This window comes from Nicotiana tomentosiformis, chromosome 10 (genome assembly GCF_000390325.3).
Source record: "Nicotiana tomentosiformis chromosome 10, ASM39032v3, whole genome shotgun sequence".
Lineage (NCBI taxonomy): Eukaryota > Viridiplantae > Streptophyta > Magnoliopsida > Solanales > Solanaceae > Nicotiana > Nicotiana tomentosiformis.
In genome coordinates this window covers 7,375,010-7,391,847 of record NC_090821.1, presented here as the reverse complement: position 1 = coordinate 7,391,847, position 16,838 = coordinate 7,375,010, and the positions used below count along the sequence as shown (strand labels likewise).

Sequence of the window (16,838 nt, the reverse complement as noted above, 5' to 3'; positions counted from 1 at the left end):
AAAACACATCTCTATGCATATATGTCATGTGTGCATGTCAATGCAATGTATCTCAGAGATTGCACTCATGTACTCACACTCTCAGAGTACTCAATCTCATTGTCTCGCATTCTCTCTCACTGTGCTCAGCACACTCATTCACTCAGCGCTATACAATACCTGCTGCGGTGCGCAGCCCGATTCCTGTTTATAGTCGACTGCGCTTACTAGGGGTGTGTACAGACTCATGAGGGTCTCCTACAGCCCAAGCACTATAAGCACGGACAACTCACGTGCCATAATATAAGCCAGTAAGACCTGCTGCAGGCGGGCAGCCCCGATCCATATAATAGTAATAATATATATAAAGCCAACATGGCCTGCTGCGGCGTGCAGCCCGATCCCAAAAATATCCTCACAATTAGGCCCTCGGCCTCCCTCAGTCATCAATCTCTCCAGTCACTCTCTCATGGGCTCACAATGTCATGAGAACAGTCCAAAATGATGATATGATGTATCAATAAATAATAATAGAGACTAAGATATGATATGTAATGACATGAATATGAGTGAGTATAAATTTTCAATTTAAAATAAAAAATTCACAACAATATGACCTCTGTGGGTCCCAATAATACTGGAACATAGTCTCAACATGATTTTTAATATGCTTTTCAACTCAATTTCTTTAACTCATAAAACCGCATGGAAAATGCCAAGATCATTTAACTACAAAATTCCACATAAACAATTATGTCACAATTTCTATAGTGCACGCCCACATGCCCGTCACCTAGCATGTGCGTCGCCTCCCAACAATTCACGAAATACATATATTCAGGGTTTATACCCTCAACTCCAAGATTAGAAGAGTTACTTACCTCGAACAAGCCGAATCCATTGTCGAGCAAGCTAAACAATGATCCAAAAATTCCATTCTGTGCGAAACAACTTTCGAATGGCTCGAATCTAGTGACAATTATTTTGATTCAGTCAACCCAAATTATAGGAATTAATTCCATATCAAAATACTAATATTTCCACAAAATCCGAAATTACTCCCCAAAAATCAACCATGGGGCCCATGTCTCGGAACCCGACAAAAGTTACAAAATATTAATGTTCATCCAACCACGAGTCCAACCATATAAATTTTACCAAATTCCGACATCAACTCAACCCTCAAATCTTCAATTGAAATCTTTGAAGATTTCAACCATTTTCAACCCAATCTTTACCCATTTGAACTCAAGACTCTTTCCATAAACCTTATTGATACGTATAAATAATACTCTTATACCCAAGAATCATACTCTTAATCACCCATCATTACCCAAACTAGAAATTGAAGATTAGGGGTTAGAACCTTACCTCTTTGATGAAGAACTTGAGGGATTTCTCATTGGATTTCAAGGCTTGGACAAGAATTTGATGAATAAGACACTTCATCTTCTTTATCTCTCTAGAACACTCTCACTTCTCTCTAAAATCATCAGATAATTTCCCCAAAATAAGCCCCAAAGCCTATTTATCAAAATGGGGTAGGGTTATGAAAATAGAAAAATTAACCCTCCGAAAGCAGGTCTGCGGTCACATAATGGACCGCAGAATGGGTATGCGGGCCGCAAAAATGATCGCAAAATTGGCGCCCAAAACTGGGCTCTTCTGGTCCATTCTGCGACCAGTTTTGCGGTCCGAGAAGCAGTTTTGCGATCGCATAACTGTTTTACGATCGCATAATTGGTCGCAGAATTGCATTTTTCCAGCCTTTGGTAATTTGGTCATAACTTCTTGTAGGAATGTCCAAATGACGAACGGTTTGAAGCGTTAGAAACTAGACTCAAAGATCTTTCATTTGATAGGTAATACACCATATAACACTTCGTATTTGACCTCAAATTTTGCACACAAGTTATAAATGACATAATGAAGCTACTACAATTTACATAATCAGATTCCGTCCTCGATATCAAAAAGTTAACCCCACGGTCAAACTTCCCAAAAATTTAACTTTCGGCATTTCAAGCCAAATTGCACTACGGACCTCCAAATAATATTCCGTACATGCTCCTAAACCCAAAATCACCATACGGAGCTATTGGAATCATCAGAATTAAATTCCGAGCTCGTTTACATATAAGTCAATATCCGATCAACTATTTCAACTTAAGCTTCCAATATGAAAATTCATTCTTCCAAGCTAACTCCGAAATATTTTAAAACCAAAACCGACAATCCACACAAGTCATAATACTTCGTAGGAAGTTATTCAAGACTTCAAATAGTTGAAAGGAATGTAAATGCTCAAAACTGCCAGTCAGGTCGTTATACTTAAGTTGGCCTTAAAATGCTAAGTTTGACTTCGATTAACATTTTTAGAAAATGACACCCGAATAGAATTTTGATGATTCTAACTGCTCCGTATGGTGATTTTGGACTTAGTAACATGTTCAGAATTTTATTTGGAAGTCCGTAGTTAAATTAGGCTTGAAATGGCTAAAATAGAAATTTAAGTTTGGAAGTTTGACCGGCGAGTTGACTTTTTGATATTGGAGCCCAATTCCGAAAATTTTCATAGCCCTGTGAAATGGTTTGCTATCGCGTAGGCTTGTTTGGGGCAGTGATATTTTTGTTCTTCGCGATCGCATGAAGAGAGCCGTGATCGCGTAGATATGGGAGTTTGTTATTCACGAACGCGTGAAGAAGGTCGCGATCGCGTAGAGCAAATGACTGGGCAGAGAGTTTAAGTTATGGAAAATGGGACTTCCATTTGGAGCTCGGATTGAGGCGATATTTGGGAATATTTTCAGAGAAAACAATGGGGTAAGTGTTCTTAACTCAATATTGGTTAAATTACCCGAATCCATCGCTGTTTTTATCATTTAATTGGTGAATTGAGTTTGAGAAGTTTGAAAACTCTCTTGGATAAATTTGAGAATTTGAGGGCCGAATTGCTATCGGAATTTAGTAATTTTGGTATGGGTAAACTCGTGGTTGAATGAGCATTCATATTTCGTAACTTTTGCCGGATTTCGAGACGTGGGCCCCACAGATGAGTTTTGAGTTAATTTCGGATTTTTATTGAAAAATGTAGTATTTTCTTATGAAATTGATTCCTATAATTTTTGGTGAATATGTCGAATTGTTTTGGCTAGATTCGAACAATTCAGAGTTGGATAATCGAGGAAGAGGCCTACTAGTGGATTAAATTGGTGCAAGTTGAGGTAATTCTCTTGCCTAACCTTGTAAAAGAGAAATTACCCCATAGGTGATTTAAATTAATAATTGTTTCTAATTGTGGAGGGCTACATACGCACGAAGTGACGAGAGTTCGTGCGTAGCTACTATTTATGCTAAAGTTTGGGTAGTTTAGGACTCAAATCATGAATTACGTGTATTAATTGTATCCTTTATTTAATTAAAGTATTTGAACTATACTGTGAATTATTAGGTAAAATAGTAAAAGATTGAAATCTCATATACTTGAATTTTTGTATAAATTAATTAATCGTTAAAAGAAATTGTTCACCTTCTTGTATTATTCTCATAATATATTTATATCTCATTCCGGAGATACATAATAAATGTCCACCTTTCTTGTGAAGTGGGCCGAACGCCTCGGTAGTGTAGATGCATCTATGGATCACGCCGCACGTCCCTCGGCAGTGCACATGACACTCTGGATCGGGTCGTATGACCTCAGCAGAAATCGTGCCTAATAATAATAATTACACCATACCTTAATGGCAGCTTGTGAAGTTAAATAAATGGGGAATTGTCGTATTTGAAGGAATTTAATTATTTCTGCTGGTTAAGGAATAATATTGTAAATTCTATAAATCATATTGATTTAAATATTTCTATAGTTATTTTATTTATTATATTTGACCCTTAGTGAGTGTCAAAGTCGGCCTCTCGTCACTACCTCTTCGATATTAGGCTTGATACTTACTGGGTACATGTTGTTTACGTACTCATGCTACACTTGCTGCACGTTTTTATGTAGGACCTGAGACAGGTGATATAGTTGGACCTATGGGCGCGCATTCTCGTTATCCAGAGGCTTAGTGGTGAGCTGCCTTTCTTAGTTGTTCCGCAGCAACTAGTGCCTCTTCTTGAAATTTTAATCTGTCTATTTTATTTCAGACAGTATTTGAAATTTTTGTGTAATCTACTAGATGCTCATACACTTGTGACACCAGGTCTTGGCACACACACTAGTAGAATTTTTTTTGGATTTAATTTTGTTCCTATATTTTTTTTTTCTAATTTTCCAGATCTTTTTATATTGTGTTAATTCTTGCAAGTTGTAAGAGTTTAATTACTCAGTTAATTTTTAAAGAGTTGAATATGTGTTTAAATCACTAGTTGGCTTGCCTAGCTGTAGTGTTAGGCACCATCACGACCTATAGGTAAAATTGGGTCGTGACAACATGGTATTAGAGCACTAGGTTCACGTAGGTCTCACAAGTTATGAGCAGACCTAATAGAGTCTTGCGGATCGGTATGGTTACGTCTGTACTTATCTTCGAGAGACTATAGGGTGTTAGAAAACTATTGTTCTTCATCTTCCATCATGAAATTTAGGTAGAACTAAATATCTTTCTCTTATTCTATCACAGATAGTGAGAACGCGCTCTAATGAGGTTCCAGACCAGGGAAGAGCTACTGCCCCTATTCTTAGAGGCCGAGGGAGGGCTCCAGCCCATGGTAGGGGATGAGGACGTCCTAGGATTGTTCCAGTTATGTGACCAGTGTGTCCAACAGAAGATCCCATTATTAAGGAACAGGGCGAGGTGCCCGTGGCAGAGCCAGATCCGGTGGATTTCACGTCTGCACTAGGATTCCAAGAGGTCATGGGCCGTATGCTGCGGTTCATGGACACTATGACTCAGGCCGGTTTGTTTCCAGCAGACCCAGCCACATCTCAGGCGGGCGGGGGAGCACAGACCCCTACCGCACAAGCTCATGGGCAGGAAGCTGTTATATATCAGACCCAGGGTGCACTACCCGTGGGTGGAGCCTAGCCAGTGGCAGCAGCTACACTTGAGCCCAGACCAGCAGCGACTACCGAGCCGCAGAAACTATTGGACAGATGGACTAGACTACATTCTCCTGTCTTTGTGGGTGAGCGACATGAGGATCCCCAGGACTTCACTGATCGGTGCCGGGACAGACTGCATAACATGAGGATATTGGAGTCTCATGGGGTAGACTTTGCTACTTTTCAGGTAGAGGGCAGAGCCCGTAGATGGTGGAAGTCTTATATTCTTGGCAGACCAACAGATTCTCCTCCCATGACTTGGGACAGGTTCACTCGTATTTTCCTGGACATGTATATTCCACCCTCCCAGAGGGAAGAGTTACGGTTTCAGTTTGAGCAGCTCCTGTAGGGTCAGATGTTAGTGACTGATTATGAGGCGAGGTTCTTTGAGTTATATCGCCATGCACTTATGATACTCCCTACAGAGGCGGAGAGAGTGCAGAGGTTTGTTGTGGGTTTACATACTAGCATTCAGGCCACTATGGCCCGAGAGGTTGAGATGGGGACTTCTTATGAGTTGGTCGTGGAGATAGCCCGGAGGATTGAGGGTGTGCGTCAGCATAGACGGGAGAAGGTTATGAGAGATAAGCGGTATAGATATTCTGGAGAATTCAGAGGTGCTCCGTCTGGGGGCAGAGGTCAGTTAGAGGACAGTCCAGCAGGCCCCCATATCCAGCACCACCGCCTCCTCGAGGTGCTCTAGTGCGACCTTATTTCAATGTTATGCTAGAGAGTTCTTATCGCCCACCAGCTATTCAGGGTTCTTCCAATGGGTATTCAGGTCACAGGGCCTCTTAGTCAATAACCCATCACACCGAAAAGTTGTTACGTGTATGGGGATCCCAGTCACATGCGAAGATTCTGCCCCAGGTTTCGGGGTAGACCAGTGCAGCAGGGTTAGCAGCCTATGATTACTGCACCAGTTGCTACACTAGTCGTCTGACCACCAAGAGGTGGAGGACAAGTGGGTAGGGGTTGTCCTAGAGGTGGAGGTCAGCCAGGCAGAGGCCAGCGAGTTGGCGCTCCAGCCCGGTTCTATGCTTTTCCGGCCAGACCAGATGCCGTGATTATAGGTATTATTTCTGTTTGTGGCAAAGATGCCTTCGTATTATTTGATCCAGGATCTACGTATTCATATGTGTCATCTCTATTTGCTCATTTTCTGGGTGTTTCTCGTGAGTCCTTGAGTACTCCTGTTTATGTGTCCACTCTTGTGGGCGATTCTATTGTTGTGGATCGGATCTACCGGTCCTGCATTATTACATTCTGTGGTTACGAAACTAGAGCAGATCTTCTATTGCTTGAGATGACCGACTTTGAAATCATCCTGGGCATGGACTGGTTATCTCCATATCATGCCATCCTAGATTTCCATTCCAAGACTGTTACCTTGGCTATTCAAGCATTGCCTGGGCTGGAGTGGAAGGGTTCATCTGTTAGTGCAACTAATCGGGTTATTTCTTTTATGAAGGCTCAACACATGATTGAGAAGGGTTGTTTGGCTTATCTAGCTTATGTTCGGGATACTACTGCAGAGACTCCAACTATTGATTCAGTGCATGGAGTTCGAGAGTTCTCCGATGTATTTCCTTCAGATCTTCCAGGTATGCCACCAGATCGTGATATTGATTTCTGTATTGACTTGGCACCAGATACCCATCTTATATATATCCCACCGTATCGCATGGCTCCGAAAGAATTAAAAGAACAACTTGAGGAGTTACTAGCCAAAGGGTTCTTCAGACCGAATGTATCACCTTGGGGTGCACTGGTGTTATTTGTGAAGAAGAATGATGGAACGATACGAATGTGTATTGATTATCGCCAATTGAACAAAGTCACTATTAAGAACAAGTACCCGTTGCCGCGTATTGATGATCTATTTGACCAGTTGCAGGGTGCTAGGGTGTTCTCTAAGATCGACTTCAGGTTGGGGTACCACCAGTTGAAGATTCGGGATTCAGATATTCCGAAGACTGTTTTTCGAACTAGATACAGTCATTATGAATTTCTGGTGATGTCTTTTGGTTTGACTAACGCCCCGGTGTCGTTTATGGATTTGATGAACAGGGTATTCAGGCCATATATTGATTTGTTAGTTATTATCTTCATTGATGATATTTTAATTTACTCGCGCAGTAAGGAAGAGCACGAGTAGCATATGAGAGTGGTTCTTCAGACACTACGGGAACAGAAGCTATATGCTAATCTTTCCAAATATGAGTTTTGGCTAAATTCTGTAGCATTCTTGGGGCATATTGTATCGGACGAGGGCATTAAAGTTGATCCTAAAAAGATCGAGGCAGTTCAGAATTGGCATCGTCCCACTTTGGCGACTGAGATCAGGAGTTTCCTGGGTTTAGCAAGTTATTATCATCGGTTCGTGGATGGCTTTTCATCTATTGCAGACACCTTGAGTAGAAAGGTGGAGAGTATGGGTAGTTTGGCTTTCATTTAAGCGGAGGAAAGGCCATTAGCTTTGGATATTCAGTCCTTGGCTAACAGACTTGTGAGGCTGGATATTTCAGAACCTAGCCGAGTTCTTGCATGATGATCCAATCTTCATTAATTGAGCAGATCAAGGCTCGCCAATATGATGATCCACACTTAATGGTTCTTCGAGAAACGGTACTACGGGGTGGTGCCAATGAAGTTACTATTGGCGTGGATGGTGTTCTGCGACTCCAGGATCGTCTATGTGTTCCTAATGTGGATGGACTGAGGAAAAGATCCTAGAGGAGGAAAACAGTTCTCGGTATCCTATTCATCCAGGTGCTACGAAGATGTATCGTGACATGAGGCAACATTATTGGTGGCGGCAAATGAAAAAGGACATAGTTGAGTATATAGCTAGGTGTCTAAATTGCCAGCAAGTTAAATATGAGCACCAGAGGCCAGGTGGCCTACTTCAGCGGATGACTATACCAGAGTGGAAATGGGAACGCATTACTATGGACTTTGTAGTTGGATTGTCGTGGACCTTGCGGAAGTCTGATGCAGTTTGGGTCATTGTCGACAGGTTGACCAAGTCGGCACACTTTATTTCGGTTGTGACTACGTATACTTCAGAGAGGTTGGCCCAGATTTATATTCATGAGATAGATTGGTTGCACGATGTTCCAATTTCCATCATATCAGATAGAGGCCCTCAGTTTACTTCACATTTCTGAAGGTCAGTATAGAGTGAATTAGGGACCCGCGTAGAACTCAGCACAGCCTTTCATCAACAGACCGACGGACAATCAAAGCGGACAATTCATATTTTTGAGTATATGCTCAAGGCATGTGTGATCGACTTTGGATATCAGTGGGATCGTTTCTTGCCTTTAGCCGAGTTTGCTTATAACAACAGTTACCAATCCAGCATTGAGATGGCTCCATTTGAGGCTTTATATGGTCGGCGATGTCGTTCGCCCATCGGATAATTTTGATCCCGGTGAGGCTAAATTATATGGTACTAATTTAGTGAAAGATGCCTTGGAAAAGGTAAAGTTAATTTAGGAGCGACTTCGTACAGCACAGTCCAGACAGAAGAATTATGCGGATTAGAAAGCGTGTGATTTATCGTTTATGGTGGGTGAAAAGTCCTCTTGAAGGTTTCACCGATGAAGGGAATCATGAGATTTGGGAAAAGGGCAAGTTGAGACCAAGGTTTATAGGCCCATTTGAGGTGTTGAGACGAGTTGGGGAGGTTGCTTACGATCTTGCTTTGCCTCCCAGTCTATCAGGAGTTCATCCGGTTTCCATGTATCTATGCTCCAGAAGTATCATGTCGACCTGTCAAATGTGTTAGATTTCAGTACTGTTCAGTTAGATAAAAGTTTGGGTTATGAAGAGGAGCCAATTGTCATTGTTGATAAACAAGTTCACCAGTTAAGGTCCAAGAAGATTTCTGCAGTAAAAGTCCAGGGGAGGTGCCAACCGGTCGAGGAAGTGACTTGGGAGGCCGAGTAATACATGCGGAGTAGATATCCACACTTATTCAACACTCGAGGTACAATTTTAACGTTCGAAGACGAACGTTTGTTTAAGAGGTGGAGAATGTAATGACCCAACCGGTCATTTTAACTTTTAGAACCATGTTCCCCTAAATAAAACTCCATGTATGTGATTTTATTAATTTATGACTTGCGGGGATGGTTGGTTAGGGATTTGGAGGTGTTCGGGTTGAAATCGAAACACTTGGTTCCTTAAGTTTGCCTTAAAATGTTAAGTTTGACTTCGATCGACATTTTTACAAAATGACCCTGGAATAGAATTTTGATGATTATAACAGCCCCGTATGGTGATTTTGGACTTAGGAGCGTGTTCGGAATTTTATTTGGAAGTTCGTAGTTAAATTAGGCTTGAAATGGCTAAAATAGGAATTTAAGTTTGGAAGATTGACCGGGGAGTAGACTTTTTGATATTGGAGTCGGAACCCAGTTCCGAAAATTTTCATAGCTCTATTATGTCATTTATGACTTATATGTAAAATTTGAGGTCCATCGGACTTGCTTTGATAGGTTTCGGCATCAAATGTAGAAGTTGGAAATTTTAAGTTTCATTAACCTTGAATTGGAGTATGATTCGTGGTTTTAGCATTGTTTGATGTGATTTGAGGTTTCGACTAAGTTTGTATGATATTACAGGACTTGTTGGTGTATTTGGTTGAGATCCTGAGGGACTCGGGTGAGTTTCGGATGGCTAACGGATCATTTTTGGCCTTTGGGAGATAGCTGATAGTTGCTGGTATTTTTCTTCTGGTTTCCTTATACGCGATCGCATAGGTTCATCCGCGATCGCGTAAGCTAATTTGGGGCAGAGGCAACTTTTTTCTACGCGATCCAGTGAAATGGTTTGCGATCGCGTAGGCTTATTTAGGGCAGTGGTGATTTTTGTTCTTCGCAATCGCGTGAAGAGAGTCGCGATCGCGTAGATATGGGAGTTTGTTATTCGCGAACGCGTGAAGAAAGTCGCGATCGCGTAGAGTAAGTGGAGCAGAAGTGAAGGTCATGTGTTTGTGCTTCGCGATCGCGTAGGCCTGTGAATTTGAGCTTCGCGATCGCGTGGACAATTCTGCGATCGCGTAGGGTTAATTTGGGCAGTGAAAAAAATGTGCTTCGCTATCGCGTGAGAAGGTTCGCGATCGCGTAGAGCAAATGACTGGGCAGAGAGTTTAAGTTCAGAAAATGGGACCGATTTGGAGTTTCAGAGAAAACAATGAGGTAAGTGTTCTTAACTCAATATTTGTTAAATTACCCGAAGCTGTTTTTATCATTTAGTTGGTGAATTAAGTTGGAAAAGTTTGAAAACCCTCTTGGATAAATTTGAGGATTTGAGGGATGAATTGTTATCGGAATTTAGTAATTTTGGTATGGATAGACTCGTGGTTGAATGGGCGTTCATATTTCGTAATTTTTGCCGGATTCCAAGACGTGGGCCCCATAGATGATTTTTGAGTTAATTTCGGATTTTTATTGAAAAATATAGTATTTTCTTTTGAAATTGATTCCTATAATATTTGGTGACTGTATCGAATTATTTTGGCTAAATTCAAGCCATTCAGAGTTGGATAATCGAGGAAAAGGCCTACTAGTGGATTAAATTGGTGCAAGTCGAGGTAAGTCTCTTGCCTAACCTTGTAAGGAGAAAATTACCCCATAGGTGATTTAAATTAATAATTATTTCTAATTGTGGGGGCTACGTACGCACGAAGTGACGAGAGTCCATGCGTAGATACTATTTATGCTAAAGTTCGGGTAGTTTAGGACTCAAATCATGAATTACGTGTGTTAATTATATCCTTTATTTAATTAAAGTATTTGAACTATACTGTGAATTGTTTGGAAAAATAGTAAAAGATTGAAATCTCCTATACTTAAATTTTTGTATAAATTAATTAATTGTTAAAAAAAATTGTACACCCTCTTTTATTAATCTCATAATATATATATATATATATATATATATATATATATATATATATATATATATATATATATATATATATCTCATTCGGGAGGTACATAAGAAAATGTCCTCCTTTCTTGTGGAGCGGGCCGAATACCTCGGCAGTGTAGATGCATCTATGGATCATGCCGCATGTCCCTCGGCAGTGTACACGATACTCTGGATCGGGTCATACGACCTCAGCAGAAATCGTGCCTAATAATAATAATTACACCATACCTTGATATTTTAATTGCAGCTTATGAAGTTAAATAAATGGGGAATTGTCGTACTTGAAGGAATTTAATTATTTCTGCTGGTTAACGAAAATTATTATAAATTCTATAAATCATATTGATTTAAATATTTATATTGTTATTTTATTTATTATATTTGACCCTTAGTGAGTGTCAAAGTCGGTATCTCGTCACTACCTCTGCGAGATTAGGCTTGATAATTACTTGGTACACGTTGTTTACGTACTCATGCTACACTTGCTACACTTTTTTGTGTAGGACCTGAGACAGGTGATATAGTTGGACCTATCAGCGCGCATTCTCGTTATCCAGAGGCTTAGTGGTGAGCTGTCTTTCTCAGTCGTTCTGCAGCAACTAGTGCCTCTTCTTGAAATTTTATTATGTCTATTTTATTTCAGACAGTATTTGGAATTTTTGTGTAATCTACTAGATGTCCATACACTTGTGACACCAGGTCTTGGCACACACACTAGTAGAATTTGTTTTCGGATTTAATTTTGTTCCTGTATTCTTTTTTCTAATTTACTAGATCTTTTTATATTGTCTTAATTCTTGCAAGTTGTAAGAGTTTAATTACTCGGTTAATTTTTAAAGAGTTGAATATGTGTTTAAATTACTAGTTGGCTTGCCTAGCTGTAGTGTTGGGTATCATCACGACCTATAGGTGAAATTGGGTCGTGACAGTATTATTCCTCTGTTTGGGTTACAATTATTTATAACTATTATGAGACAGTTTGGATCATTAATTATTCAGATTTAATTATAAAAATGATGTATCTTGTGTTTATTTCAGTTGAGTCTCAAATAAATGCTAAGTATTTGGTATAAGCTGGTTCGCCTGGCGGGTAGTGTTAAATGGGTATCAGTCAAGTTTATGGAGTATTTTGGGACGTGACAAAGTTGGTATCAGAGCCTAGGCTTTAAGTTCTGGGTCATGGAACAGTGTTTGGTAGTGTCATGTTCATGGGTATATAGACGTCCATACTTATGACCTTGAGGCTACTAAACATTTAGGATGTTTTCCCTTCATTCATTCCTTATTCGTGAGTTAAGCTAAATCGAGTTTAAACTTAGGATATCCCTTTCGCAGACGGCACGGACAAGCATATCCTCCTCTGTTGGACGGCTTAATTGACTTAAAATTTTGAATAATATATATGCAGTCGAGAGTGACCTTGAGTACATGGGATATTACTTGTAGTTGAGAACTGATAGGTCGTAAAATTTTGGATAACTCTGTTTGAAGGAACCTCTTTTAAATAAAAAATAAAATAAAACGTGTGATTCTTAAAGTGAACTAAGGATATGGTCCAAACCTTGTAATGTTGAACCCAACTAAGGAGCACTTGGCAGAAGGCATACACTGGAAAGTTGGGAAGAGACCATTACTTCAATCTAATGTGAATTCTGGGATTTCGATGGCATGCCTACAGAATTGAGACACTTAGGCAAAATGTTGTAGTGTCATTTCTTTGTTCTAGTTGTCATTTTCATAGCTTTTGAGAAGTAGTCTCTGCTGCTACGCAGTGGAGGAACTTTGTACTATTCTTTTGCATTATAACTGCTTGTTTAGACAGTTTTAACTGGTTGGGCATTATATACATGGAAAAAAACAAAGGATATATGGCTATTTTCTAAGAGCGACTTATCAGCACTAGAGGTTATGGACTTAACTCTATGTTGTGAGTCAGATTAAAGAGGAAAAGAACGGAGCAGGAAAGTAAAAAGTGTAATAACTTATCCACGTCTAGGCTATGGGGTTTGATAGTGAAAGAAATTTTGAGGAAAGTGCTTATTGTTATAAGAGAAATCAAATTATGTTGGATGTCTATTTTTTCTCCATGATCTTCTCAAATGTTTAATGACATATTTCTATGCTTAATGACATATTCAATGACATATTTTTATTCACTTTTCATGCCTATATAAAGGCATTGTAATAGATAAAAAAAAACACATAATTGAAGAAGAAATAAGAATCTCTCTTCCTCTCTTTCTCTCTTTCTCTCTATATCTCTTAGCTTGTTTTTCCTTGTTCGATATTGTTATTTTGAATTATATTTATAACACGTTATCAGCACGATTGTCACCTTTATTTTCACAATCACATCCTAGTTGTGTTCGATTCTCCTTCAGGTATATCACTATATATTCTTTTAGTTTATGGTAATATATATGCACCAATATGCTATTTATTAACAAATTCATATATTGTTAAGCATTTATTTTAGTTGATCATGTTACTGAAGTTTTCTTACTTTGCTTATTGTTAAAGAAAATATAAGATATAGATCTTAAGTGCGTTAAACTAACAAAAATAATTTAATAAATATGTGTGGACTTGCGTAGAGCAAAACTTATCTTCAAGACATTCTACCAAAAAAAAAAGTGATAACCAAGGTGACAAAGTAATTATTGTAGATACTAATTTAAATTACTTTACAATTGGTGAAAAATGATATTTGAATACATTCACTCTTATTACCGTATATGGTTATTCCTCAAATCCACGTTTATAATAAATTGCTTTTCTTTTACCATACTAAATGTTTCTCTTTGTGTTTATTCATATACTCCATAATTCTTATTTATTTTACATATATATATATATATATATATATATATTATGTTAATTTTTATACTACATGTTTTAAGTGATCAACTTCTTAATTAGTTGTCTGATTTAATTTTACAAGTATATTTTAATTGAAAATTATTTTTATTCGTTCTAACCCATTTACTTTTGTGATTAGTTTTAATATGTCAAAATTGTCAAAGCTTGAATTCGTGGCACTAGACATTACCGGGAAGAATTATTTATCATGGGTCCTTGATGCTGAAATTCACCTTGACGCTAAAGGTTTTGAAAATACTATTATACAAGAAAATGAAGCATCAAATCAGGATATAGCAAAGGCCATGATTTTCCTTCGTCATCATCTACATGAAGGGTTAAAAACTGAATATTTAACTGTAAAAGATCCACTTGAGTTATGGATTAATTTGAAAGATCGATATGATCACCTAAAACTTACGGTATTACCGAAAGCTCGGTATGAGTGGATACATTTAAGGTTGCAAGACTTTAAAACCGTAAGTAAGTATAATTCGGCTATCTTTAAAGTAAGTTCTCTATTAAAATTATGTGGAGACACTATCAGAGATGATGACTTATTAGAAAAAATATTTTTTACTTTTCACGTTTCAAATGTGGTGCTACAACAGCAATACAGTGAAAAGGTTTTTAAGAAATATTCTGAGTTAATCACATGCCTACTTGCGGCAGAGCAGAATAATGCTCTATTAATAAAAAATCATGAAACCCGTCCCACTGGATCAACGCTATTCCCGGAAGTGAATGTTGTAGCAGCATATGATAAGTCTGAAAGAAAAAGAAATAATTACCGTGGTCGTGGACATAGTCGTAGACGTGGCAGGGGACGAAATAATTATCGTCATTATGGTAGAAATAAACAGGAGAACAATAAGGGTTCTTAAATTAATCCTTCAAAAGGTAAAATTAGTATGTGTCACCGATGTGGTATGAAAGATCATTGGGCACGCATTTGTCGTACACCAGATTATTTTGTCAAACTTTATCAAGCCTCCCTTAGAAAGAAAGAAAATAATGTGGAGGCACACTTGACCTTTCAAAATAATGATGATGAAGCAGGTCCCTCAAACAATTATGATTCTGAGGCACATCTTGCATATAAAGATGATGATTTTAGAGGCCTAGAAAATATTACTCATTTAGAAGCTGGAGACTTCTTTGAGGATATTGACTGAAGAACCAATCATCTTACTGGGAATGAATCTATAATAAAAGTTATTATTTTGTTATGTTTGTAACTAGTTTATTTTTCTTAAGTGTATTTTTCTAATGTATCATGTGTTGCTAGTTTCTACATTCCTAATGTATTCCTTAATATATATTTTGTTTGTCTTTCATCTTTCTTATAATGTACTTTTTGATTTTTTTTATGAAGAATATGAAAATTTCCCAGTCTTCAGTTGGACTCAAGATTAATAAAGATGATATATGTCTTCTGGATAGTGCTACAACACACACTATTTTAAGAGATAAGAGATATTTCTCTTATTTGGTAATGAAAGAATCAAATGTTAATACAATATCCGATATTATAAAATTAATTGAAGGTTCTGGAAAAGTCAATTTATTACTACCAGGAGAAATAAATTTGGCTATTGATGAAGAACTATATTGTTGTAAATCTCAAAGAAACTTATTAAGTTTCAAAGATATTCGCCAAAATGGCTACCATATTGAGACTACAAATAATGAAAAGATTGAATATCTTTATAATATTACAATAATATCTGGTAAGAAATATGTGCTTGAAATGTTACCTGCTCTTCCCTCCGGCTTATACAAAACAAGTATTAGCAGGATTGAAACACATGCCATAGTAAATGAAAAGTTTACTAATCAAGATAATTTTATTATTTGGCATGACCGGTTGGGTCATCCTGGTTCTACTATGATGCGTAAAATAATTGAGAATTCACATGGACATTCAATAAAGAACCAAAAGATTTTTCAATTTAAAAAAATTCTCTTGTGCTGCATGTTCTCAAGGCAAATTAATTATTAGACCATCAGCAATTAAAGTTAGGATGGAATCCCCTACATTTATGGAACGTATACAAGGTGATATATGTGGGCTCATTCACCCTCCATGTGGACCATTCAGATATTATATGATTTTGTTAGATGCATCTACAAGATGGTCACATGTGTGCTTACTATCAACTCGCAATATGGTATTTGCGAGATTGTTGGCTCAAATAATAAAGCTAAGAGCACAATTTCCAGTTTATGCAATTAAGACAATTCATCTTGATAATGCTGGTGAGTTAACATCCCAAGCCTTTAATGATTATTGTCTATCAAATGGGATAACAATTGAGGATCCGGTTGCTCATGTTCATACACAAAATGATCTAGCGGAATCATTGATCAAACGCCTCCAATTAATTTCTAGACAAATGCTTATGAGAACAAAATTTCTCATTTCAGTATGGGGTCATGCTATTTTACATGCAGCAGCACTTGTACGGATAAGGTCCACAAGTTATCATAAAGTCTCCCCATTGCAATTGGCTTTTGGTCATGAGCCAAATATTTCTCATCTTAGAATCTTTGGTTGTGCGATATATGTTTCAATTGCTCCACCACAACGTACAAAGATGGGTCCCCAAAGAAGGTTGGGAGTATATGTTGGGTATGAATCTCCTTCTATTATAAAATATTTGGAGCCTATGACTGGAGATTTATTTACAGCAAGATTTTCTGATTGTCATTTTGATGAATCAGTATACCCAATATTAGGGGGAAAAATAAGCAGCTGAGAAAGGAGATAGATTGGAATGTATTATCACTATCTCATTTAGATCCTCGAACAAATCAATGTGAACCAGAGATTCAAAAGAAAATTCATTTGTAAAATATTACAAATTAACTGCCAGATGCATTCACTGACCTACCAAGGGTGACTAAGTTACATATTCCAGCTGCTAATGCTCCAATTCGAGTGAATATCCTGGTAGGACAATTAATTAAAGCAAATGAGTTTAAACCACGCTTGGAACGTGGTAGACCTATC

General features: G+C 38.1%; 1 protein-coding gene across 1 annotated transcript in view; it reads left to right on the top strand.

Moving 5' to 3' along the window:
- The window catches only part of LOC104111740 (uncharacterized), a 39,810-nt gene extending 25,101 nt beyond the window's left edge, over positions 1-14,709 (top strand). The window contains exons 2-3 of the mRNA XM_070186402.1: positions 13,965-14,247; positions 14,437-14,709. Of these exons, the coding sequence (XP_070042503.1) occupies positions 13,965-14,247; positions 14,437-14,709 (556 nt within the window). The remainder of the gene's footprint in view (positions 1-13,964; positions 14,248-14,436) is intronic.
- Positions 14,710-16,838: the final 2,129 nt, after the last annotated feature.